The sequence below is a fragment of the Acinonyx jubatus genome, chromosome B2, assembly GCF_027475565.1.
Source record: "Acinonyx jubatus isolate Ajub_Pintada_27869175 chromosome B2, VMU_Ajub_asm_v1.0, whole genome shotgun sequence".
In the NCBI taxonomy this organism is placed as follows: Eukaryota; Metazoa; Chordata; class Mammalia; order Carnivora; family Felidae; genus Acinonyx; species Acinonyx jubatus.
In genome coordinates, this window is record NC_069385.1 from 132,047,791 (window position 1) to 132,073,161 (window position 25,371).

The 25,371-nt window shown below is 39.9% G+C and overlaps 1 protein-coding gene and 1 pseudogene across 1 annotated transcript in view; one reads left to right on the forward strand and one right to left on the reverse strand.

The window, feature by feature from the left end:
• The window catches only part of SYCP2L (synaptonemal complex protein 2 like), a 108,794-nt gene that overhangs the window by 14,397 nt on the left and 69,026 nt on the right, over positions 1-25,371 (forward strand). The window contains exons 5-13 of the mRNA XM_053223403.1: positions 2,188-2,273; positions 2,391-2,479; positions 4,653-4,687; positions 5,544-5,686; positions 7,470-7,522; positions 8,100-8,145; positions 9,786-9,878; positions 9,976-10,036; positions 25,115-25,260. Coding sequence (XP_053079378.1) covers positions 2,188-2,273; positions 2,391-2,479; positions 4,653-4,687; positions 5,544-5,686; positions 7,470-7,522; positions 8,100-8,145; positions 9,786-9,878; positions 9,976-10,036; positions 25,115-25,260 — 752 coding nt within the window. The remainder of the gene's footprint in view (positions 1-2,187; positions 2,274-2,390; positions 2,480-4,652; positions 4,688-5,543; positions 5,687-7,469; positions 7,523-8,099; positions 8,146-9,785; positions 9,879-9,975; positions 10,037-25,114; positions 25,261-25,371) is intronic.
• LOC106971959 (tetratricopeptide repeat protein 19, mitochondrial-like) lies at positions 13,406-14,483 on the reverse strand (annotated as a pseudogene).

Consider the following 25,371-nt stretch of genomic DNA (forward strand, 5'->3'; position numbering starts at 1 on the left):
GTTTCCTGTAGGGCTGTGTCCCTCGGTCATCAGAACCAGACAATCCAGGGGTGTCTCCTAGACAACCCTACGAGTGATGGGCTGAGTTACTATTGTGTCTAGCTGTGTTTGCTTGTAGCCCGGTCAGCGGCAACGACCCATTTTGCCTACCGTGGGCACACTGGGCAGGGTTTGGTCCATGCCGTGATAAGGGGCCTGTGCAAGACCACGGGGCTCCTAGATCGGTAGGATCAGCAGTCAGGCTAGCTGTTGGCAATTAGCCTCTCTGTGTGGGTCTATCAGATGACCGGGCTTTCTCCCCATGTGGCTCACAGGGCTTTTATTGGTGGATGGGCTGGTAGTCAGACTAGGTATCTGCAATCAACGTCCTTGCTGCAGTCACAGCTTTCTTTCTGCGTGACCAGCTGAACGGTTTAGCTGCTGGAAACGGGGGCGAACTGGTGTGCGAGATTATCTCCTCTTCTCCCCAGGGCAGTACACACTTTGGAGTGGTGCTGGTCCCCACCGGGGCTGCCTGCCTGGTGTCGGGGCAGGACCCACTTTGTAGGGATGGCTGCTGAGGCAGGCGGGTTGGATGGAGCAGGTCTGTAAGGGAGCTTTGGGGGTGGGGCATGGGGTGCTAGCAAGATTGAGAGGGTCGCTGCTGGCTCCCGTACGTGTCCAGCTGTGTAAGCTGGGAGTGGGGAGAGAAATGGTGCCCCCCGGCATTTTTATTCTTGGAGAAATTTCCTAAAGATACCTGCCCCTCTACCACACATTCTGAGATTAGTAAGTCTCTTCAACATATAGTCCCCTCTCCCCAGGTGCTTTTCACACTGTTGTGTCTCAGGCCAGGTTATTTATTATGCTGGCTCTTTGAGGGTGGGGCCTCTCTTTCCTGCGCTTTGAAGTTTTTTGTGACAAGATGCTTCCTAAATTTTTGTTTCCTGAAGTAAGCACTTTTTTGAAAGTCCCTCTTCTGCTACCTGATGGCAGTGCCCCCTCCTTCCTTTTTTGTAGCGCTGCATTTGTCAGTTTCTCTTTACTATTTAAAGGAAAAGATTGACATCTGGTATTTGCTAATTAACCTGGTACATAAAGGTCTTTAGGATCCCTGCTGTCCATCTGAAATCTCAAGTTTTAAGCTGGCAGGCAAGTTGTTGGCTCAGCCATTAGTGAAATTTCTGGTTCCCAAAGATCATCTAGCAGTATCCATCTGGATTTTTTTTTTTTTTTTTAATTTTTGAGAGAGAGAGCACGTGTGAGAGCGGGCAAGTGCGTGAGCGAGCTGGGGAAGGGCAGAGAGAGACAGAATCTATGACAGTTTCAGGCTCTCAGCTGTCAGCACAGAGCCCGACGCGAAGCTCGAACCCACAAACTGTGAGATCACCACCTGAGCCGAGCGAAGTCGGACGCTCAACTGCTCAGCCAACTGAGCCACCCAGACGCCCCTGGTTTTAGTTTTTGTTTGTTTGTTTTTTGTTTTTTTTTTTTGATGAAAGAGGAATCTCTTTTCTATTTTCTGGTTTGGGTTTCTATAGTTTCATGAATTATATGGGGGTTGAGTATATTACCTATGATAATACATACATCAAAATTGCACATTCGAACCTAGCAAAGTAATGCTATCACCTTACCATAAATTTTTGCACTTACCAGAAGCTTGTAAACTACCACCATCATTTTATATCTTGATGTGCATAAATGAAATCGCAAATCTAGTTTAATAAGCATGAAGGATAACCACATACTCATTTTACTATGCACTGACATAAATAGCTGTTGAAATTTCTATGATTATGCTATTTCATAGAGGCCAACATTTTATTAAAAACCTTCTGTTTGAATAAGACATTACAAATATCTATTTTTTAAAAATGCACAAATGTAAGCAACAACAGAAAACTGTTGTTTTCTGTACAAGGAGCTTCCCCTTGTATATTTGTCCCTCAGTCTGGACCAAAAAAAGTAGCTTTGCTTGAGATAGGATAATCCCACACAGTCACACTTCGTGGATGCTGCTGTTTTGCTGAATGAGAGTCTATGCAATGCTGGTGCGTTTTGTCCAGGTTTTATTGCCCAGGCTGTTTTAATTCCTAACATGTTTACTGCCCTCACGGCTTTTCCAGTCTTTACCTCTTCCTGTCGTGTGGGAGTCTCCTTATTTGTCTTAGCGTCAGTTTGATTCTTTTAAAATTGTGATTTCAGGAAAAATTCAGATGCTGAGTTCCTTCATATTTACCTTAGGATTTCTGGTGACAGAAAAGACTGTAAGTCATTTGATTCAACAGGAGGTGAGTTGCGAGTAACAAATCAGTTGTTAACCGTTGCTCTAGAGACCTTAGAGGAGGTTGTGCCCAGCTCTCCATGTTTGTGTCTTCCCCGTGAATACTTTCTCCAACTCCAAACAGGCTCTGAAGACTTTGAACTCCATTTTGCATGCTGTGCCTCGGAAAGAGAGAAAACAACTCCCCTTGTTGGAAGGCCCATGTCGTCTTATGTAAGTGAGGTTGTACTTGATGATGGAATGACGGAAGGGCATTGTACAATTGTACAATCTCTGGATTGTACTACCTCAACCTTTGTTCTCCTTAGACTTGACGACTTTATTGCTTCTTTTCAGTAAATGCTTTGTGCACCTACCCTATATCAGGCACTATGCTAAGTAGTGAAGGAGGACTGGACTTTGCTAGGCTTTTCTTTTTTAGTAATATGTTTATCAGGTTTGTGAGCTGAAATGCTTTCTTGGGCTATAGACCATTTTTCCCCACCATGAATGTGAATTAGTGACTCACGTGTTCAGGGTACAGACTCTGGAGCCAGACTGTGGGGCTTCAAATCCTGGTTTGCTCCCTTTGTTTGCTCACCTGCAAAGTGGAGCCTTGACTGACAGTTTTTATACAGGTCGAATCCGGCAAACCATTGGAAGTGATGAGCCTATTATCTGGTAAAGAGCAAATGCTCAAAGGCTACCGACTTTGAGCTACGCCAGTAAAGCGTGGGATTTATATTGTTTTTCAACAATGAAATCAATGGATTCTTAATTTTTTTGACTCTGTTACAATTCTGTAGTTCTTGGGACATTGACATTTGGGGGTAAGGTTGTACTGTGTGGCTGCGGAAAGGGCAAAACGAGTACCCTATTCTAAAATGTGAACCTGTATCCGTGACCGTGCTAACTGCTACTAACCAGTATCGCTGACCTCGTGCGGCACACCCTCATTCCTGTGACATGTAGCCGTGACTGGTGAGATGAAGGGCAACCAAGTTTGCCATATTGTAGGCCCAAATGAGGTTATCAGTGACCATGAGCCCACCTCTATCACGTTTGTCCGTTAACTAGTGCATGCAGGTTGCAGGGTATCTACTATTTCCAAAAAAAAAAAAAAAAAAAAAAATTCAACTACATTCGTTTAATCACTATTCTCAGCGACATATTTAGATTTGGAGAACAGCTGACCTGATCCTTTTCTCCTAAGTTTTCAAACTAATCCTATGGTCCCGCCTTATTGTTTGTATGTGCTAGAAAGTCTGGAATGCTCTGGACTTCAGGTCAAATATAAAGTCTGCAAGCACAAAGCAGTGGTCCTATTTAAGGCCTCTTTTTAATATTCTTTTTAATCGATCTGTTTATGAGAAACTGAACTAAAAGATTTCTTGGCCAGTCTATTTAAAACAGGTGTTATTTCAGATAAGAAAGATCTACATCATATTTGTTGATATTTAATTAACTGAAATTGTTAAAGGACGATATGATATGGGGGTCTATTATAATTCAACCAGTTAACCCTATTACATCTAATAAAGGGGATACATTTGTCAGTTTTTTAATGCTTCTCTATTTTTGAGAGACAGAGAGGAGAGAGAGGCAGGGAATCGCAACCAAGCTTCAGGCTGTCAGCTCTGAGCCTGAGGTGGGGCTCAAACTCCCAAGCTGAGATTATCACCTGAGCTGAAATCAAGAGTTGGACACTTAACCGACTGAGCCACCCAGGTGCCCCTCTCCATTTGTCCGTTTTTAAAAGTAGTTCAAAAGCTCATTAGATGGGGCGCCTGGGTGGCTCAGTCGGTTGAGTGTCCGACTTCGGCTCAGGTCATGATCTTGCGGTTCGTGAGTTCAAGCCCCGCATCAGGCTCTGTGCTGATGGCTCAGAGCCTGGAGCCTGTTTCAGATTCTGTGCCTCCCTCTCTCTGACCCTCCACCGTTCATGCTCTGTCTCTCTCTGTCTCAAAAATAAATAAATGTTTAAAAAAAAAAAACTCATTAGAAAGATTTAGTACTTGCTGTACCATTTTTTCCAGGTGTCAACTGTATTTTTTAAACAGATTATATAAGAAATATATCCTCACACGTTGATGGGGTGATTATAAAATTGCAGACTCTTAGCATTTGGTAAATCTTCAGACATCATCCAATTGAATTCATTTTATAGAAGGAGGAATAGAAGCTCAGAATCCATAACAACTCTAGCTTCTTTTAAAAAGTGCATTTAAGTCAATATATAAACTGCGTTTCCATAAAAATGTATTCTTGACATTTCAGAAATTTTGATGCTGAATTTGAAATAATTTCAAAAATCTACATCTTGATTTTAAATGTTAATGTCAAAATAGTAAAGTTTTATGTATGTTCATTCACTTCAGTAAAATGTTAATTTATTTAAATGTTTCAGGAAAGACCTTGCAAGGACAATCTTGACTGTGGGTGGTAAGAAGTGTTCAGAATTTTAAATGTTACAGTATTACATATTGGCCACTTGGGACTTTATGAGCATCTTGGAACTGTGGATAATAAATTTCGGTCAAGCTGAAAATAAGAATTAGCATTTTATTTGTAATTTATTGTGAAAGGTTTTACCATGTTGAAAGCCATAAAGAATAATTCACGAATACTCATTTATTCACCAACCAACCAATCTAAGTCAGATTTTCATTTTGCTACATTTACTTAGTCTTTTTTATGTAGAATCAGAGTTCCATGTAAAGCCCCCTGTGTACCTGTCCCTGATCCCATTCTCTCCATTGGTAGAGATAATCCTTGACTTAGATTTGGTTTTCATTCAAAAGTAGGTTTTTATACCTTTATTTTATGGATTCATAAGCAACATATATTATTTTACAAATTTTACAAGCATTCTGTAAATGTCTTCGTGTTGTGTACATCCAGCTGCGATGTGACTTTTAAAATTATTTGAAATTGAAACATATATATTTTTATCAGTTGTGAAATACCACAATTTATCTTGGGCTTTTATTTTTGTAGTAACATTTTTTAAGGCTGTTTGAGGAGCTGTTTCTTAATATTTTAATACTTCTAAAATATAAAATGCAAAGATTTTTTTAATTGTTATATGGCAGCTTATTTAGATTTCCTCCTGATGTTTCTTAAATATTGAATTTAAATAATGATCCAGGTTACATTATAATGCTTATAGCATACAATGTTAGTCTTCCAAGATGGAATTTCTTACAACAGTGCTAATTTGGAGAAGCTTTTTTTGTTTTTTCTTTTGCTTTGTGCCCATCCCGGAATGATCTAGGTCTATCATGCTTTTAATCTCTAGATTATGACCAGCAGGTTGCTCTTTCTGAAGCATTGTGTAGACTGACCTTGAAAAAATCCAGGGGGGACCTTGTCCATCAGTGGTTTGAAGATGACATCATTGCTGAAGCTTTCAAAGAAATTAAGGATCGAGAGTTTGAGACGGTGCGATTCTTGGTCATCAGAATTCCATTTAATCAATGCATCCTCACACTGTTTTCCTGAGCATTGGGCTCAGGGGAGGAGTTTTTCTTCAAATGTGATTAAGTTGCCATTCTTAAGCTTCCTGTTCTCCATCTCTGTGAAATGATTTGAGGACCACGTGAACACCAGATTTGTGGGCCAAATCTGGACATACAGATAAGGCTGCTTTATAGGTAACTTATACTGGACACAGAACAATGCGAATGGATGGATCCAGTTAGAGAAAACATGGAGTAGGCAGCCATTTTAGCGACCCTCAGATGGTGGTCAGAGCTGTAGAAGAAAGAAATGTACATTTCAGTCTTGCATGGAGCAGCTGGGAAGATGAGGGAAGGCTGAAATTGGCATGGGGTGCTCTACAGTTTCGAGGAATAAGAATTTTCAGTGCTTTCCACGCAGTCTGGCTCACCGTGGTTATATCTTTGAGTAGCACAAAAATAGCTCATAGCTTGGCTGCATATTCACCCACATCTTAAAATAGCTAAAATATTGTCCCTCTTCTTTCAAAACACTCTTAAAATGAGGGGTAGGCCCTTGGGGAAAAAGTAAAATTCTTAATAACCATGAAAGCGTTGAACCAAGCCTTTCTAGTCAACACTGCTATGTAATTAGAATTTTATTAAATCTGAACTCTTAAATATATTATTGAAAATACATTTAACTTTGAGGCTGTTGCCAGATACACAGTAGTTGGTCTAGCCAGTTTTCCATTTGATCTAGATGGAAAGCCCATAAGCCTCGGGTTCGAGTACTACCTCCCTGGCTTACAAAAATGCACACGTCATGTAAGGTAGTTGACTTATGAAGGCTTAGGGTTGTTATCTGTGAAATGGGAATAAAAGCCACCTTAAAATTGTGAGCACTGAATGAGAGAAACCAAAAGTGCCGGGGATGTGGTGGGCATTCAGATGCTAGTTTTTTCCTCTGTGTCATTCTCTCCTCTGCAGGGAATTTTTGTGAAAATCGGTCAAAGGTAGTGTTTCTCAAAACCTCTTCCCCACAGAGCCATGCACTTCTTAATTGAGCTGCTTTGAGGTCCAGACTTACATTACTGCTGTCTACTTAGTGCTGAATAAATGTATAAAGTGTGAGGATGTACTACAATAGCCAGTCCTTGCTAAGAAAAGGGACAAAAGCCTGGGTCAGTGTCTGTTCAGCTTTAGTATTTTGGAGGCAACAAATTTACCTTTCTACTAGCTTCGGGTCGGGAGAACTTTAAAAAATAATCCTTATTCTCTGAACTTGTATCAGGAAAGAGAAACTAGGAAGGAATAGGCTAGAGAACTCCTCATAAGGAAAAATGGCCGCGGGTAACACACCCAGATAAACTCCAAGTTGACAAGTTTATGGATTTGTGGTTGGCTTGAGCTGGGCAGATGTTAGCAAGATGGACGCCCGGTGCGTTAGCGAAACGAATCTAGGTCACTAGTTAAGTGTATTTCTCTTTCTTTTAACCCAATGAAATGTAACCGTGCCTATAACTTTTGGAGACTTAAAGCATTCCTCTGCTGAAAATCTGCTGGCTGGGCGTTCCTTCCAGAATTTGGGTCTGAAGCTGCCTCTTTATAACACAAAGCATTGTTTTAATTAACCTGTAATAATGAATCTTGGTGAAACCTTGAGATGTTACTGGGTCCTGGGAGTTTCAAAGCAAACACTAGCTTCTTCATGCTGGCAAAAATAGTATTTAAATAAGACCTGTGTTGTTTTTTTTTAATTAAAGTTTGCATTATTTCCTTTGAAGGATAGTAGACGATTTCTCAATCACCTAAACGACAGACTTGGTGATGAAAGAAGGTAAGATATTTCTCTGGGTGTTATTTTATTGACTAGTTTTCTGAAAATGTCTAATACTAAAGAAAAATCCAGGATCTGCTTTATTTCAGGAGAGAATATAGGATACATAACTTATTGATCACTAATGGGTTATCCATTGAATAGAAACATCAGAAGATTAGATCCCTTCTCCCTAGTGATTCATTTGTATGTGTTTATCTCTATCAGTATTTGAGCACATTTACTTATAACTTGGAACATTTTTTAACATGGCCAGAAGATTTTATGAAAAGTGACTTCCTGAAGGTTTGAGGCCCTGGAGATAAATTTATTTCACAGACAAAGTCCTTGATGAGAATTTTCTGAATTCACTCCTACCATTGGGAATCTTGCCACACAACTGGGCTGAGATCTAGTACCGATAAACCTGACTTATAGACTGCCAGGTGGAGATAGTATCCATTTGCAGGCTTGAGACCCTTGTCCATACTTTGTGCTAAGCGACTTAATTGCCCACCCTAGTTACAAATTCTTGTTACAGAACATCTGTAGGTTGTATTGAGGCTCCAGCCACATTTTATTTTGCATTTTTTTGCAGGGTCTATTCCTTCCCGTGTATTGCTGCTTTTGCTGATGGGCATGAGGTAAGTTTACCTCTGGGGGCCCTGGGAGTGGTATATAATGTAACCCACCCATAGTTCGGCCAAACTGGTCTCCCCACACAGAAGGGCTTTTTAAAGAAGGAAGTTTACGTCTAGAGGCCGCAACTCTGAAGTCTTCTTTCTCCTGTATCCTATCCGACCATAACTGGAATGCATTACTAATACATTTAAGGACCCTGCTGTTACTACTAGATGCAGGAATTTTAGGGTTGATGCTGTGTTCATGAAGTCAATCAGAGGAATCTGGCCTTATTTTACCCTGTTAATGAGCACCATTGTTCATGCCTAGATTGTAGGGAAAAGGGCAATTCCCTTTTTTCCATCCAGTTGATATTCCCCATTTTATCCACAGAAATTGGGAGCACTCTGTTTTTTCTAGATCATTCTACCTTGTACTTTATAGTCTAAGGGTAAGGTCTCTTTTCACCACCTTCTTTGCTTCCTAAAGGAACAATATCCACCTATAGCACCTCCATTGGGGATAAAATCTTCAAAGATCTCTGAACCTTGACTCTGTTGATGTTTCCTGGATCTCGTCTTCAAAATATCCTAATTAACCATTTCTCTGTTTTGGGTCCAGAGCCCCTTTCTTGGCCTCTGGGAGCTAAGCCTTTAATGCATGACTATACCACAAGTTTCTCCTCCCTAGGATCTCTCTCCCTGAGTTTAGTAGCTTCTTTGATTCCTTTATCTCCATTCTTTTTCTTCCTGGTTATCTGAAGGTTCCAACATCTGCTTGGTGGTTCTTCAATTTTTTTTTTTTTTTCACTTCTAAATTTTCATCAGTTTCAATCAGGGCCCTAAACTGGCTTCCAGTAACATACATCATAGTTTAAAACTTTCATGCAACTCTATGGCTGTTAAAAAGTAAGCACCTATGATGGAAAGATGTCTAAGAAATGCCATTTTTGGAAAAGCAAGTGGTAGAGTAATAAATCTAGTGTTTTTTCCATTGTTAAGGAAGAAAAACTCTTTATATATTTCCTGATAGGTCTAGAAAACAGCTGAGAGGAAATAAAGGCATTGGTAACGTGCCTTCAGAAAGGTACCTATGTGGAAACTGAAAGCCAGGGAAGGACACATACACTGTTTCTCTAAAGGTCATACTGTTTGAAGCTTTTTAAAAAAAATGTTCTCGTAGTAATCAGTTAAAATGAAGGTAATTTGAACTTAAGTCTTAGCTCTACTTTAATGGATATATTAAGTTGGATAGCAAATAATCACTTATATTTGATCATAATACCTCCTTCTCTAGAAGTTTCCGTGCATCTGCAGTATGGATTGTTACTGCTTCAACATATGATTATTTTCTCATGATTGTCACTGGGGGGTGGGGGGGTGGGAAATTTGTGTGGATAGAGTCCTCAGACACATTTAAACATCTTTTAAATGTTAAGCTAAGGATAGTGGTTGTGTCCCCCGCCCCCTGAAGAAATAGCTTAGTTGTATAAAGTTGAGACCTACCTCTCATTTTGCAGAAAAGATTAAGACCATCAAGACATACTATAATGTTAGGGTAGTGTTTTTTCTATGAAGAGCAGAAGTTGTTTTTAGTGGAATAATTTTCATCTGACCCTTTAACATGGTATCTATACAATTTATGCCTTAATTATGTATTATAGATGAGAAAACCAAATGATGAAAAATTAGAGAAATTTTGGATTGATTTCAACCTCGGAAGTCAGAGTGTAACTTTTTATATAGACAATACTAAGGTAACTGCATTTGAATCCTATTTAAACCTAAGTGCTTAGAAATCGTTCATATGCAGGTATATTATGTGCTCATGAATTTAACTTATTTTTTTCCAAGAGTGCTCTGTGGGACTCAGTAAGAATTTTGAAGGAAGCAGTGATTAATTTCAGCATAATAGGTAAGATGATGAATTCTACCCCGCATTTAGTTCTGATTCTAGAGCAGACTATTCTTTGAGGTGGAAGGGAAATGGTATAGCATGGTGGAAGGAACACTATGTTCAGGGCCAGGATGCAGAGGTATGGGGTTGGTGACTCTTTCACTCTGTGATTTTAGGATTCGGTTACGTGCCTGGTTTTCTCATTGTAAAAATAGTTACAGTTTTTGAAAACCTTAAAAATAGAATCACCATATGAACCAGCGATTTCACTTCTAGGTACATATCCAGAAGAAATGAAAGCAGGACTTGAGCTATTTGCATACCGGTGTTCACTGCAGCATTAGTCATAATAGCCAAGAGGTGGAAGCGACCAAAATGTCCATCTACAGATGAATAAAGAAAAGTGTGTGTGTATGTATATATATGATGGAGTACTATTCAGCTTTTAGAAGAAGTCTGACACATGCCACAACATGGATGAACCTTCAGGACAGTATGCTAAATGAATAGGCCAGTCACTAAAAGACAAATATTGTATGATTCCACTTTATAGGGTATCTAGAAAAATGAAATTGATAGAGACAGGAAGTAGAATGGTGGTTTTCAGGCGCTGTGGGAAGGAGGAAGTTCTGGAAATCTATTGTATGACAATGTGAATAAATTTAATGCTATGAACTAGCATATTAGTGCTATGAACTAGCATGGTTAACATGGTAAACGTTTTATACCACAATTAAAAAAAAAAAAAAGGTGGTAGTACCTGCCGTCCTTCCCCCAAAGATTTATAGTAATTATTGATGAGTTCATGTAGGCATATCCACTTATATTTTTTTCTTCTAGGTTGGTAAGTAATGTTGAGGGGCATGAAATCAGGAGTTACCCTTTTTGAGTGGGGGGCCATTTGGACATTTGGGCTACTTCAATAATTTGGCTATTGTAAATAATGCTGCAACAAACCTAAGGTGCATATATCTTTTTGAATTAATGTTTTTGTATTCTTTGGGTAAACACACAGTCGAATTACTAGATCGTATGATAATCCAATTTTTAACTTTTTGAGGAACCTCCGTACTGTTTTCCATACTGGCTGCACCACTTTGCATTCCCACCAACAGTGCAAGAGAATTCCTCTTTCTCCACATCCTTGCCAACACTTGTTTCTTGTGTTGATTTTAGCCATGTTGACGGGTGTGAGGTGATACGTCATTGTGCTTTTGATTTGCATTTCCCTGATGAGTGATGTTGACCATCTTTTCATGTGTCTATTGGCCATCTGTAGGTCTTCTTTGGAGAAATGTCTGTTCACATCTTCTGCCCAGTTATTAATTGCATTATTTGTTTTGTGGGTGCTGAGCTGTATCAGTTCTTTATATATTTTGGATACTAACCCTTGATCAGATAGGTCATTTGCAAATATCTTCTCCCATTCCATAGGTTGCCTTTTAATTTTGTTGATTGTTTTCTTCTCTGTGCAAAAGTTTTGTTTTGTTGTTTCCCTTGCCATCAGAAGACCTAAAAAAAAATGTTGGGATGGCTGATGTCAGAGATCTTACTGCCTGGGCTCTTTTCTAGCATTATTATGGTTTCAGGTTTCACATTAGGCCTTGAATTCATTTTGAAAGCAGTCCGGTTTCCCCAATACCAATTGTTGAAGAGTGTCTTTTTCCCATTGGATATTTCCTGCTTCGTTGAAGATTAATTAACCATTCAATTAATATAATCAATTGATCATGTAATTGACCATATAATTAACATAATTGACCATGTTGTGGGCTCATTTCTGAGTTTTCTATTCTGTTTCATTGATCTATGTGTCTTTTTTTGTGCTGGTACCATATTGTTTTGATCACTACAGCTTTGTAACACAACTTGAAGTCTGGAATTGTGATGCCTCTGGCTTTGCTTTTCTTTTTCAAGGCTGCTTTGACTGTTTGGGGTCTTCTGTGGTTCCATATAAATCTTAGCATTGTTTGTTCTAGCTCTGTGAAAAATGCTGTTGGTATTTTGATAGGGATTGTGTTAACTTTGTAGTTTGCTTTACGTAGTATGGATATTTTAACAGTATTTGTTCTTCCAATCCATGAGTATAGAAGGTCTTCCCATTTCTTTGTCATCTTCAATTTCTTTTTTTCAATTTCTTTAATGAGTGATTTTTTTTTGAGAGTACCGTGAAAGGATTCTTGCAGTATGTACACAAGAAACAAAAATATCTGTTTATCATTCCCATTCACATCCTTACCCCCAAAAGCTTACCAGCAATAACAGTGTTCCTTTATGGTGCTTATAAAATTGCCATTCTGCTAGGCAAAGAGCTCTTTTCTGGACTGCTAAGGTAAAGACCTCCATCTGCCTATCTTGTATGTATATACTTTTGAAGCAGTGTGATAAAGATCTTTCAACACAGTAGTCTATTCACTTAAGATCAGATGATTAAATATGTTTTCCCATGGCTACCATCTCCATCCCTACTTTACAGATGAGGATATTGAGACCCAAACTCAAAAGGCCAGGACGAGGATCCAGATTGGTACTAGCAGTACATATCAGAATTACTGCGGATATTTTGCATGTTAAATTTGTAAGGCCCTACCCTGAGACAGAAGGTTTGGGGGTGCAGCCTGGGCATGTGTGTCTTTAAGAGCTCCTCAGATGAGTCTGTTCAGGGACCTAGGTTGCAGAGGAAATGGAGTGCTCAAATAGCATTGACAGGAGTTTGTAGCATTCCTTTCCCCCCTTTTTCATAGTTGTATAGAACCAGATATAAAAACAGATAGTCCCTTTCATTTATAATGAAATGGCCATATTTTCAATGTCCTAATTCCTACTTTGAAACTTCATGCTGGACACTGGTGTAAACCAAGATAATACTTTGGGTCCATTATGCATTAGATCCCACACTGGGCTTCGTGAAATAAGAAAACTCACCATTTCTTATTTCTCAAATAAGAAAACTCCCCATAATCCCCCTTTGCCATGACACATAGCTCTGATCAGCCAGATATTGATAAAATAAAGGGTGGCAAATCAACAGACCAAGTGTTAGGATAGAGATGCTTGGGAGGGGGATATCACCACACACCCATCCCAAGGGAAAACTGGCCCATCTCCACCTATAGTTAGACCAGCACAGCTAGCACCTAACTATAGGTTACAACTGAAAGCATCACTTATCTGTCCTTAGAAGTCAAAATCAGCCAGGGCTAAAAGTTGTTGTTCCTTTTTAAAAAAACAAAAGAGGTAGTGTCTACAACTAGTCCTTCACCATAGGTAAGTTGACGACGCTTGAATATCAAGGAAAAAAGATTTAAGTCAATGGTTTGGGTGCCACTGAGACTGACATAATAGCTGTTGCTGAAAATTCCCTATAATAGAAAGGGAGTTAGTGCTTCATAAAATTAAGTTAAAAGGTCTACTTTTTCTTCACAGCTCAGCCAACTCTTCCCTGAGGTGCTGTATGGAAACCTCCTCTCTTCAGTTCTGCTTGCTTTAGTGTTTCCTGGAAGATCTCTTTTGCTTATGCGTATCCTTCTCTGTGCATCAGAATTGCAGCTAGATTCCTGAGCAGCATGGATTCCTGAGCAGCTCAGGATGTTCTGTCTCACCAGATCTGATGCCCGTTGCACATAAACACAGGCCTATCGAAGTGGCCCCGTGCATCCAGGGTGGTAGCCATGGCACTCATCAGCATGACGGTCTATGGGTGTCTTCCTCCTAGTATCTCTTCAGAAATCTGCAAAGCTTTTTCAAACACGTTCTATTTCATACATCTTCTGTTCTCTGCTTGGAGAATAGAAGGTAGCAAGTATAGGTGTCTAAACACATGCCAAGGAGGAGGTGGGTGTTGGCTTTCTCTTTTGCCGACAAAATGTCTTCTGCTAATTCCTTTCCTCTTTCAGTTTTTCCCTCTAGAGTTGGCATGTAGAATTCATAGATGGGAATTTGCTCGTGCTGGCTATCTTGAGCAGCATAGATACCGGTCAGCTTTAGAGAGATTTGAATTATTGCATTGTTTTCCTATTGTATGTCCCTTCCAAGCAGGTAACTCATTATTGCTTTAAAAAGCTTTTCAGCATTTTCAAGCTGACCCCATATAAATGCTAAGTTGGCCATCAAATCGAAAGTGTAAGTGATGGCCTTTCCATTATTGGTCTGCTAGGCAAGGTGAGTGTCATGTTAAATTAGCTCAGCCCTTTCTGGCTCATCTTTGGTGATGCTCAGCTTGGCTGTGTTCAGGAGCTGGATGATCTCAGCCTCCTCCACTGTGCCCTGGGAGGCAGAGCTGCCTGCTCCCTGTCTCCTTTCTCTCTGTTGCAGTAGGCCTCGAGAACTAGGTGAGCACTGCCAGAAGCCACAGCAGGCCTGGGCCAGTGGTGCAGCATGCCTCGGGATGAGGGCACCCCCACTTAAGACGCCGGCCTCTTGCTGCCCCAGGAGCAGGGATGTGGAACAGGCCCTGTACCACCATCTCCCAGCCCACAGGAGGTCTCGATCCAGGCGCAGGAGCTGGTGTATGCTTACATAGAGGGCTCAGTGTCTCATCAGGGTTTCAGAGTTTATAGGCCTTTCACCCCCTTGGTTAGGTTTATTTATAGGTGATGAAGTTTTGGGGTGATGGTAGGGTTCGGAGCTGATGGCCAAGAAAGAATTCTTGAAAACCTCTTTGGTGCAAGAAGGTGATTTTGTTGAAGCACAAGGACAGGACCTGTACCCAGAAAGAGCAGCTCTGGGGTTGTAAAGAGTGACTAGTTACATATTAAGGTGTTGGGGGAGATAAAGTCAGGAGAAAGTTTCTTAAAGGGGTTTTCATATGCTAAAGACTCCCAGAGTACTGAAGGTCTAGCTATTGTCAAACTAAGGTTGTTTTCCCTCTAGTAAAGCATTAAGACAGTAGGGAGTGCCTGGATTTTAGGCCATTGATAAGATTGACCTTTTTTTGGTAATTGTACTAAGATATTTGTGAATTGATGGAGACTCTTAACAGTTTAACTGTTTTCTGTCCTTTCCTTTGTTCTTGGGTACCAGGAGCTCCTAAAATATTATACATATCCTACCTTGGGTGGGGGGAGGGTGTGTGCTAGCTTGTGCTTGGCCCTCAGCTTGCCTTATGGTCCCTCATCATAAGTATCTTATTGTTTTTGGTGCAATTATAAATGAAATTGATTTCCTAATTTCTCTTTCTGCTCTTACTATTGGCATATGGAAATGCAATATATTTCTGAAGGTTGTTTTTGTATCATGCAACTTTACTGAATTTGTATCAGTTCTAGCAGTTTTTGGTGGTCTTTTGGATTTTCTATATAGAGTATCCTGTCACCGGTGAATAGTAAGTTTGACTTTCTTGCTAATTTGGATGCCTTTTATTTCTTTTTGTTGTCTGATTGCTGAGGCTAGGACTTCTAGTACTATGTTAAATAACAGTGGTGAGAGTGGACATCTGTGTTTTTCCTAACCATAGTGGAAAAGCTGTTTTTCCCCATTGAGTATGATGTTGTTAGCTGTGGAGTTTTCGTATATGGCCTTACTGACATTGAGGTATATTCCCCCTAAACCTACTCTGCTGAGGGTTTTTATTATTAATGTGATGTGTGCTGTTCTTTTTCAAATGATTCTTCATCTATTGAAATAATCATATGGTTCTTATACTTTCTTTTATTGATGTGATGTATCACATTGATTTGTCAATATTGAACCACGCTTGCATCCCAGGAAGAATGATTTGGGATATTGGCCTGTAGTTTTCTTTTTTTAATGGGATCTTTATCTGGTTTTGGTATCAGGTAATGCTGACTTCACAGAATGAATCCAGAAGTTTTTGTTCTATTTTTTGGAATAGTTTGAGAAGAATAGGGTTTAAATCTTCTTTCAATGATATAATTCATCTATAAAGCCATCAGTCTCTGGACTTTTGTTGGGAGTTTTGATTACTGATTCAATTTCTTTGCTAGTTATCAATCTGTTCAAGTTTTCTATTTCTTCCTGTTTCAGTTCTGGTAGCTTATTTCTTGGAATTTATCCATTTCTTCCAGGTTGCCCAATTTATTGGTGTGTGGTTTTTTATAATATAATTAATTTGTTTTTCTGTGGTGTTGGTTGTTATTACTCTTCTCTCATCTGATTTTATTTATTTGGGTCCTTTCTCTTGTCTTTTTGATAGAAGTCTCAATAGGGGGTTATCCCTTTTGTTAAGTTTTTCAGAGAAGCAGCTCCTGGTTTCATTGATCGGTTCTAGTGCTTTTTTAGTTTATATATCACTTATTTCTGCTCTAATCTTTATTATTTCCTTCCTTCTCCTGGCTTCAGGTTTTGTTATTCTTTCTCTAGCTCCTTTAGGTTTAAACTTAGGTTGTTTGAGCTTTTTCTTGAGGTACCCCTGTACTGCTATAAACTTCCCTCTTAATACCACTTTTGCTGTATCCCAAAGGTTTGGGACCATTGTGTTTTCATCTTCATTTGTTTCCACGCATTTTCTTATTTCTTTGTTGATTTCCTGGTTGACTAATTACTTAGTAGGATGTTCTTTAACCTCCATGCATTTTTGGTCTTTCCAAATTTCTTGTGGTTGATTTCAAGTTTCATATGTTGTGATCAGAAAAGGTAAATGGTATGATTACAGTCCTTTTATACTGATTTGTGTCCTAATGTGATCTATTCTGGAGAATGTTCCATGTGCACTTGAAAAGAATGTGTATTCTGCTTTAGGATGGAATGTTCTGAATATGTGTTAAGTCCGACCCAGTGTGTCATTCAAAGCCATTGTTTCCTTATTGATTTTCTGCTTAGATGATCTGTCCTTTGCTGTAAGTGGGGTGTTAAAGTCCCCTACTGCTATTGTATTAATGATTCTTTTATGTTTGTTTTTAACAGGTTTCTGTATTTGGGTGCTTTCATGTTTGGTACATAAGTATTTACAATTGTTATATCTTTTTGGGTTGCTACCCATTATGATTATATAGTGTCTTTCTTTATCTCTTGTCATAGTCTTTATTTTTATTTTGTTGTTTTTTATTTTTAAAAAAAATTTTTTAATTTACATCCAAATTAGTTAGTACATAGTGCAACAATGATTTCAGGAGTAGATTCCCTAATGCCCCCTACCCATTTAGCCCATCCCCCTTCCCACAACCCCTCCAGTAACCGTCTGTTTGTTCTCCATATTTAGGAGTCTCTTATGTTCTGTCCCCCTCCCTGTTTTTATATTATTTTTGCTTTCCTTCCCTTATGTTCATCTGTTCTGTGTCTTAAAGCCCTCATATGAGTGAAGCCATATGATATTTGTCTTTCTCTGACTAATTTTGCTTAGCATAATTCCCTTTAGTTCCATCCACGTTGTTGCAAATGGCAAGATTTCATTCTTTTTGATTGCCGAGTAATACTCCATTGTTTATATGTATCACATCTTCTCTATCCATCATCCATCGATGGACATTTGGGCTCCTTCCGTATTTTGGCTATTATTGATAGTGCTGCTATAAACATTGGGGTGCATGTGCCCCTTCAAAACAGCATACCTGTATCCCTTGGATAAATATCTAGTAGTGCAATTGCTGGGTCGTGGGGTAGTTCTATTTTTAATTTTTTGAGGAACCTTCATACTGTTTTCCAGAGTGGCTGCACCAGCTTGCATTCCCACCAACAGTGCAATAGAGATCCTCTTTCTCTGCATCCTCGCCAACATCTGTTGTTGCCTGAGTTGTTACTATTAGCCATTGTGACAGGTGTGAGGTCGTATCTCACTGTGGTTTTGATTTGTATTTCCCTGATGATGAGTGATGTTGAGCATTTTTTCATGTGTTGGTTGGCCATCTGGATGTCTTCTTTGGAGAAGTGTCTATTCATGTCTTTTGCCCATTTATTCACTGGATTATTTGTTTTTTGGATGTTGAGTTTGATAAGTTCTTTATAGATTGTTGATACTAACCCTTTATCTGATATGGTGTTTGCAAATATCTTCTCCCATTCTGTCAGTTGCCTTTTAGTTTTGCTGATTGTTTCCTTCGCTGTGCAGAGCTTTTTATTTTGATGAGGTCCCAATAGTTTATTTTTGCTTTTGTTTCCCTGGTCTCTGGAGACGTGTTGAGTAAGAAGTTGCTGTGGCCAAGATCAAAGAGGTTTTTTGCCTGCTTTCTCCTTGAGTATTTTGATGGCTTCCTGTCTTACATTTAGGTCTTTCATCCATTTTGAGTTTATTTTTGTGTATGGTGTAGGAAAGTGGTCCAGGTTCATTCTTCTGCATGTCGCTGTCCAGTTTTCCTGGCACCACTTGCTGAAGAGACTGTCTTTATTCTACTGGGTGTTCTTTCCTGCTTTGTCAAAGAGTAGTTGGCCGTATGTTTGTGGGTCCACTTCTGGGTTCTCTATTCTGTTCCATTGATCTGAGTGTCTGTTTTTGTGCCATCATAGCCTTTATTTTTAAGTCTTGCTACTCCAATATAAGCCTTGCTACTCTGGCTTTCTTTTAACATTTGTTTGTGTATCGGTGTTTCTTCACCCCCTCGTTTTCAATCTGCAGGTGTCTTTAGGTCTAAAATGGGACTCCTATAGGTAGCATATAGATGGGTCTTGTTTTTAATCCATTTCGACACCCTGTATCTTTTGGTTGGAGGATTGATCCATTTACATTCAAAGTAATTATTGATATGTATTTATTGCCATTTTGTTGCTTGTTTTTGTCAATGTTTCCGGAGATTATCTCTGATCCTCTGTCACTTTTGGTCTCTCCTTTGCACTCGTGAGTCCCCTGTAATATTTCCATTAGTGCTGGTTTAGTGATCATGAACTCCTTTTAGTTTTTGTTTGGGAAACTTTATCTCTCCTTCTATTCTGAATGATAGCCTTGCTGGACAGAGTATTCTTGGCTGCAGATTTTTCCCAATTAACACATTGAATGTATCATGCCACTCCCTTCTGGCTTGTGAAGTTTCTGTTGAGAAGTCTCCAGCTAGCCTTGTGGGTCTTCCCTTGTATGTTAAGGACTTCTTTCGTCTTGCTGCTTTTAAGACTTTTTATCACTATAATTTGCAAATTTATTTACAGTATATCTTAATGTTGGCCTGCTTTTGTTGATTTTGATGGAAGTTCTCTGTGCCTCCTGAGTCTGGATGTCTGTTTCCTTCCTGAGATTAGGGAAGTTTTCTTCTATTATTTCCTCCAATAAATTTTCTGCCCCCTTTTTTTCTCTTCTGTGACTCTAATAATATGAATGTTATTATGTTTGATGAAGCCGTTGAGTTCCCTAAGTCTATTCTTGTGATTTATTCTTTTTCTCTTGTTCAGCTTCATTACTTTCCATTATTTTGTCTTCTAGGTCACTAATTCCTCACCTTCTTCCAGCCTGCTGTTAATTACATCAAGCCTGTTTAAATCTCATTTTATTGCACTCTTCATCTCTAATTGATTCTTTAACTCTTTTATCTTTGTGGTAAGGGTCTCTCTGACGTATTTTCTCCAACCCAGTGAGTATTATGATTGTTGCTTTAAATTCTCCAACAGGAATGTTACTTATGTGTTTTACTTAGCTCTCTGGCCATGGCCTTATCTTGTTCTTTCATTGGGGATAAATTTCTGTCTTTGCATTTTGTCTAAGTCTCTGCCTTCTTCTTTGTGTTAGAAAAGCCAGTAATGTGTCCTCCTGAAAGTAATGGCTTTATTAAGAAGAGGTCATATAGTGTCCAGGGCCTGGTGCTTCAGAGGGTGTCTCTGGTGCATGCTTCATGCACTATGCTGTTGTGTTTTGGCTGTTCTATCCTTCAGGCCAGTCATCTGCAGAGGCTCTCCTTGTCTGCTGTGGGCAGTTGTTGTAGATTAAGTCTAAAGTTCTCTCTTGTTTAGCAAAAGAGTGCGACACAGGATTGAAAGCGAGAGATGGCTAATGTCCAGGAAAAGACAAGAGCCCTGAATAAGGGTCCTTGCCCCGTTTTTATTAAGATCAGAAGGCTTACAAACATGGCGATGGACATGAACAAAGGGACAATGAATCTGTGAATGCTAACTTGTGGGCGTGAGGGAAAGGGGATCTTGAGGATATTTGTGGTTAGGGGTTTGGGTTAATATAAAACAAAATCCGGGCACCGGGCAGTCGGGAGGAGGGTTGTTTACAGCGGACATGAGGCAGCACCTCTGTTTACCTTAGCTAGCCTAGGGGATAAGACAGGGGGAATAACCTCAGGGTTGACAAGGCACCTTTTCTGCTTTGTTAACCATTTCTGCTCTGGGCTGCTTTGCCTGCAGCGCAGCAGTCCATAGTCCAATTCACCAATTTACCTAACCTGGCCCTATCCTCCTGTGAAAGCAGCTTTTCTGCTATAGTACTAAATTGGGAGTGCTTCTACCCTGAACATCGAATCTTATTTATTTCATATACCTATGTATTGGGCACTTTTGCACTGTTTCTGTTTCAGGCCTTTGCCTCTCCCTCTCTGTTTTGGGGGCTCTGCACCCCCTCTTTATTTTGGGGTGCGTTTGCACCTCCCTATTCCTGGCACCTTTGTGCTTCCCTATTCTTGGGGTGTCTTTGCACCCCCCTATTCTTGGAATGCCAATCTGTTTTACCCAAACTCAGGTGTGAGCATTTTATGACTTTGCATTTCTTTATGCCTTGCCAACCCATTGGTGTAAGCCTGGGGGGTTCCTAAGCTTATCCCCCACAGGCAGTGTTTGATCCCTGACCTGAATGTGGTGACTTTTAACCAGGTGTACTCTGATCTACCTGTGAAATGATACTTGATACTGCTTACACAAAAACTGAGACCCTGCAAAACTCTGATCAGAGACGTGGTTTGGGCAGGGGTTTGTGCGGCCTGCCATGTTGTAACTGAGGCAGGCTTGACTGAGAAGGGTAGTGCCACCAGAGCACAGGAGGTGGGGCTTGGTGTAAGCAAGGTAGGAAGCCAGTGTGGGCACCATGCTGCCTCCTGCAGGTGTCTCTGTGTTTATGCTGAGAGGCAGGGGAGGGAAATGGCACTGGCCAGCTCCTCTGTCCCTGGAGAAACATCTCCATGAACCCTACCTCTCAAGGAAGTGCTCCTAGAATAGTGAATAATCACCTTCTGTGTGTCCTAGGTGTTTTTCAGATTGCTGTTTCCAAACTGCCCCTAAGTTGTTTACCTGCCTTCTTTCCAGGAGCAGTCAGTGCCTTCCATGCTCTATTCAAGCCAAGCCCATTGACTTTTAAAACTCCATGTCTTAAGCCCTGCTGATTTCAAGAACTCTCAAAATTCAACCCCTTTCATTTTCCAAGTCAATGGCATTAGGGAAACATTCTCCCTGTGTGTTCCTGTGTGTGCTCCTCCTTTTCCTGCCCTTGTTTATGGCCCCCTCCCTTCTGTGGCTCCTGAGATCCATTTCTCCCCTAAATCGTGGCTCCACACTTTCTACCTTTCTCTATATGGCCTCTTTTCTCCCTTTAGTTGTGGAGTTTGATCTGTCCATGTTCAGGTCAATTTCTTGGGTATTTGGGATGATTTGGTATTTACCTAGTTGTGTTTGTGGGACAAGATGAGCCTCGGGCCCTCCTACTCTGCCACCATCTTTTCCCCCCACTGAGCATTCATAGCATCATTTATCAGATCCTGGGGAAAGTACCCAGTATACCCCAAGGGCCACATGGAAAGGTCAAGGCAGAATGCGGGCAGAGCCAGTCTTTCATGTCTTTTTTTTCCAATAGAAGTATTGTTACCCCAGCTTTCTTTTCACATCCTTTTACATGATAAATGCTTTTCCATCCCTTCACCTTTAATCTCCATGCATCTTTAGGTCTGAAATGAATCTCTTATAGGCAACATATAGATAAGTCTTGCTTTTTATCTATTCTGTTACTGTCTGTCTTTTGTTTAGTCCATTTACATTCAAGGTAATTATTTATAGGTATGTACTTATTGCCATTTTATTATTTGTTTTATGGTTGTTTTTGTAGTTCTTCTCTATTCCTTTCTTCTCATGCTCTTTTCTTTCAGTTTTCTGGCTTTCTTTAGTCAGATGCTTGGATTCCTTTCTCCATTATTTTTACAGATCTGTTACTGATTTTTTGATTTGTGATTACCATTAGGTTTGTATATAACATTTTTTGAATATAGTAGTGTATGTTAAGTTGATGGCTGCTTAAGTTTGAATCCGTTCTTACTCTTCTCCCCACCATGTTTTAGGTATATGATGTCATACTTAACATCCTTTTATTAAATGAATCCCTTGACTGATTTTTATAGATATGCTTCATTTTACTGTTTTGCGTTTACTTACTCTTTTGTGTTTTCTTACTCTTAAGGTCTTTCCTTTCCACTCAGAGAGTCCCCTTTAATGTGTCTTATAGGGTTGCTTTAGTAGTCATGGATTCCTTTAACTTTTGTTTGGAAACTCTTTATCTTTCCTTCTATTCTACATGATAGCCTTGATGGATGAAGTGTGCTTGGTTGTAGGTTTTTTTCTTTCAGCACTTTGAATATAGCATGCCACTCCCTTTTGGACTGAAAAGTTTTTGCTGAAAAATCAGTCGATAGCCTTATGGGGTTTCCCTTGTATATAACTGTTTTCTCTTGCTTTTAAAATTCTTTATCACTACTTTTTGCTATTTTAATTACAGTGTGCCTTGGCCTGGACTATTTGGGCTAATTTTGTTGGGGACTCTCTGCCTCCTGGATCTGTAGTTGTTTCCTTTCCCAGATTTGGGAAGTTTTCAGCTATTATTTCTCAAATAGATTTTCTGCACCCTTTTTTCTCTCTTCTCCTTCAGAGATCCCTATAATGCGAATGTTGTTACACTTGGTGGTGTTGCTGAGTTCCCTTAGTCTATTTTCATTTTTTATTTTCTCTCTCCTCTTTAGCTTGGCTGCTTTCCATTACCCTGTCCTCCAGGTCACTGATCTGTCCTTCTGCTTCCTCTAGTCTACTACTTATTCCATCTGGTATATTTTTAATTTTGGTTATTGAGCTCTTCATCTCTGATTGGTTCTTTAGGTTTCCTGTGTCTTTGTTGAGGGTCTTACTGAGATCTTCCACCCTTTTCTCCTGTCCAGGGAGTATCTTTATGACTATTACCTTAAATTCTCTATCAGGCATATTACTTAGCTCATTTTTATTTAGCTTTCTTGCTGTAATCTTATTTTGTTCTTTCATATGGGGCATATTCCTCTGTGTACTCATTTTGTCTGTTTCTGTGTGTTAGGAAAATCAGCTATGTCTTCAGTTCTTGAAAGTAGTGGCCTTATGAAGAGGTCCTGGAGTGCCCTGAAGGGCAGTGTCCCCTGTTCACCAGAATCTGGTACTTCGTGGGTGGCTCCTTTATGTATTGCATGCACCCTACTGTTGTGGGTAACCACATTTTTGCCTTCAGTACAGTTGTCTGCATTGGCTCTCTTTGCCTATTGGAGGCAGGGATTTTAGTTCCTCTGTTGTTAGTGGGCCAGTCTGGGGCCACATTCGTGTGAGTTGAGTCAGACCAGGGGTTTGCAAAATGCCAAAGCACCAAAATGCAGGGCACTTTTCCTGTGTTGTACCCTGAGAAGCTTTCATTGGTGAGTGGGGCCTGCATTCACACTAGATGTCTCTCCCCCTGTCCCTGCCCATGGTTGGGGCCTGCAGTGGGTCTGGTATATGTGGTTATCTTTCCCACCCCCACTCCCCAGAGCAGGAGTCCCTTTGGAGGGGTCATGGCTCCTATTGGGCCTTCTTGTGCCAGGCTTGTGGCACCTCTTTGGATGGACTGCAGCCAAGGGCATATTGGAGGGGGGTGGGGGGGTGAGGGCAGCTGGGGGAGGCGAGGGCAGCTGGGGGGGTGGTGCCATCAAAGGAGCCACATATTTAAAAATCTTATAATAGTCCATTAAAAAAGGTAAAAAGCAAATTTTAACATATTTTACCCAATATATTCCAAATATTACTGTTTTAACAGGTAATCACTATAAAAAATGAGAGATTCTACCGTTTTGTGTGTGAAGTCTTCACAAACTGATGTGTATGTTATGCTTCTAGGACATGCCAGTTTGTACTAGCCAGGTTTCAGGGGTTCAGTGGTCACAGATCCAGGCCCCTGTGTGTCTCACTCTTCTCCTTAATCTGTGACCCTTAGTTTTGTCTGCTCTTTCAGGGACTTTCTTGCCTGGTGCCTCTGACTCAGCTTATAGTTATTGTGGTTTACTCTTGAACGCTCCATGAATTTTGTTCTATCTTGTTTTCTGAAACCAGTTGTTGTTCTTCAGTAAAGAGTTGATGTCCTGGTAGGAAGCCCTCAAGGTGACTGTTGTCTGAGACACAGGTGCCTCTAGGATGTTTTAATTTCTCTTTCTTACATGGAGTCTATTGAAATAAGATTATTTCATTTTTGCATATGGGGAACAATGAATTTTATTTCGAATTTTAGAAGTGAGATCTGAGATTAGGAAGGAGAATGAGTGTTGTGGTTTATACGTTGGGTGGTAAAATACTTACTGCAGGTAAAACTTTGCATTCACAAAATGATCTTTAAAAATCAGATTGAAGGGACACCTGGCTGGCTCAGTTGGTAGAACACACAACTCTTGATCTTGAGGTTGTAAGTTTGAGCCCCACATTGGGTGTAGAGATCACTTAAAATTAAAAAAAAAATCAGATTGGGGCTCCTGGATGGCTCAGTTGGTTCAGCTTCCGACTTTGGCTCAGGTCATGATCTCACAGTTTGTAAGTTCAAGCCCTGCATCAGGCTTGCTTCTGTCAGTGTAGAGCCCACTTCGGATCTTGTGTCTGCCACCACCACAAGCCCCCCCCCATCCCCCCACCCTTTCCTGCTTGTGCTCTGTCTCAAAAATAAATAAATCTTAAAAATTAAAAAAATCAGATCAAATTTTAGAAGCCAAAACCATCTCCATTGCTTGGCTGCTAAGACAAGTAACTTCCTGTCTTTGCAGGATTAACTACATAATCATACTGTGTGTATTTGTATGTGTAAACACACAAATGTGCTTCTAATAAAAATGAGTTCAAAGTAACTTTAACACAATTTCTTTTCAACTTCTTTTTGCAGACAAATCTGAGCAGTTGACAAATATCCCAGTGCGGTTGTTTACGATTCTAAAATCTTAAAACCTTTCAGTGTGTTGATATGCATTTGTATACTTTGTTTTTTGTTAGAAACTGGAAATGTGAAGATGCTTATCATTTACCTGAAGAAACCTTTGAATATCAGCAACAAAGAAGTGATGAAAATAGAAATCCATTTTGATTTGCAATTCAACATCTCACAAGCTTCTATCAAAGCTTTAGGAGAAGACAAACAGGTGGCAAACTTAATTCTTTTGGATCGTTTGGAAATGTTTTAGCATGTTTTTTTTATGTTTTTAATGTTTTTATTTTATTTTGAGAGAGAGAGAGAGACAGAGTGTGAGCGG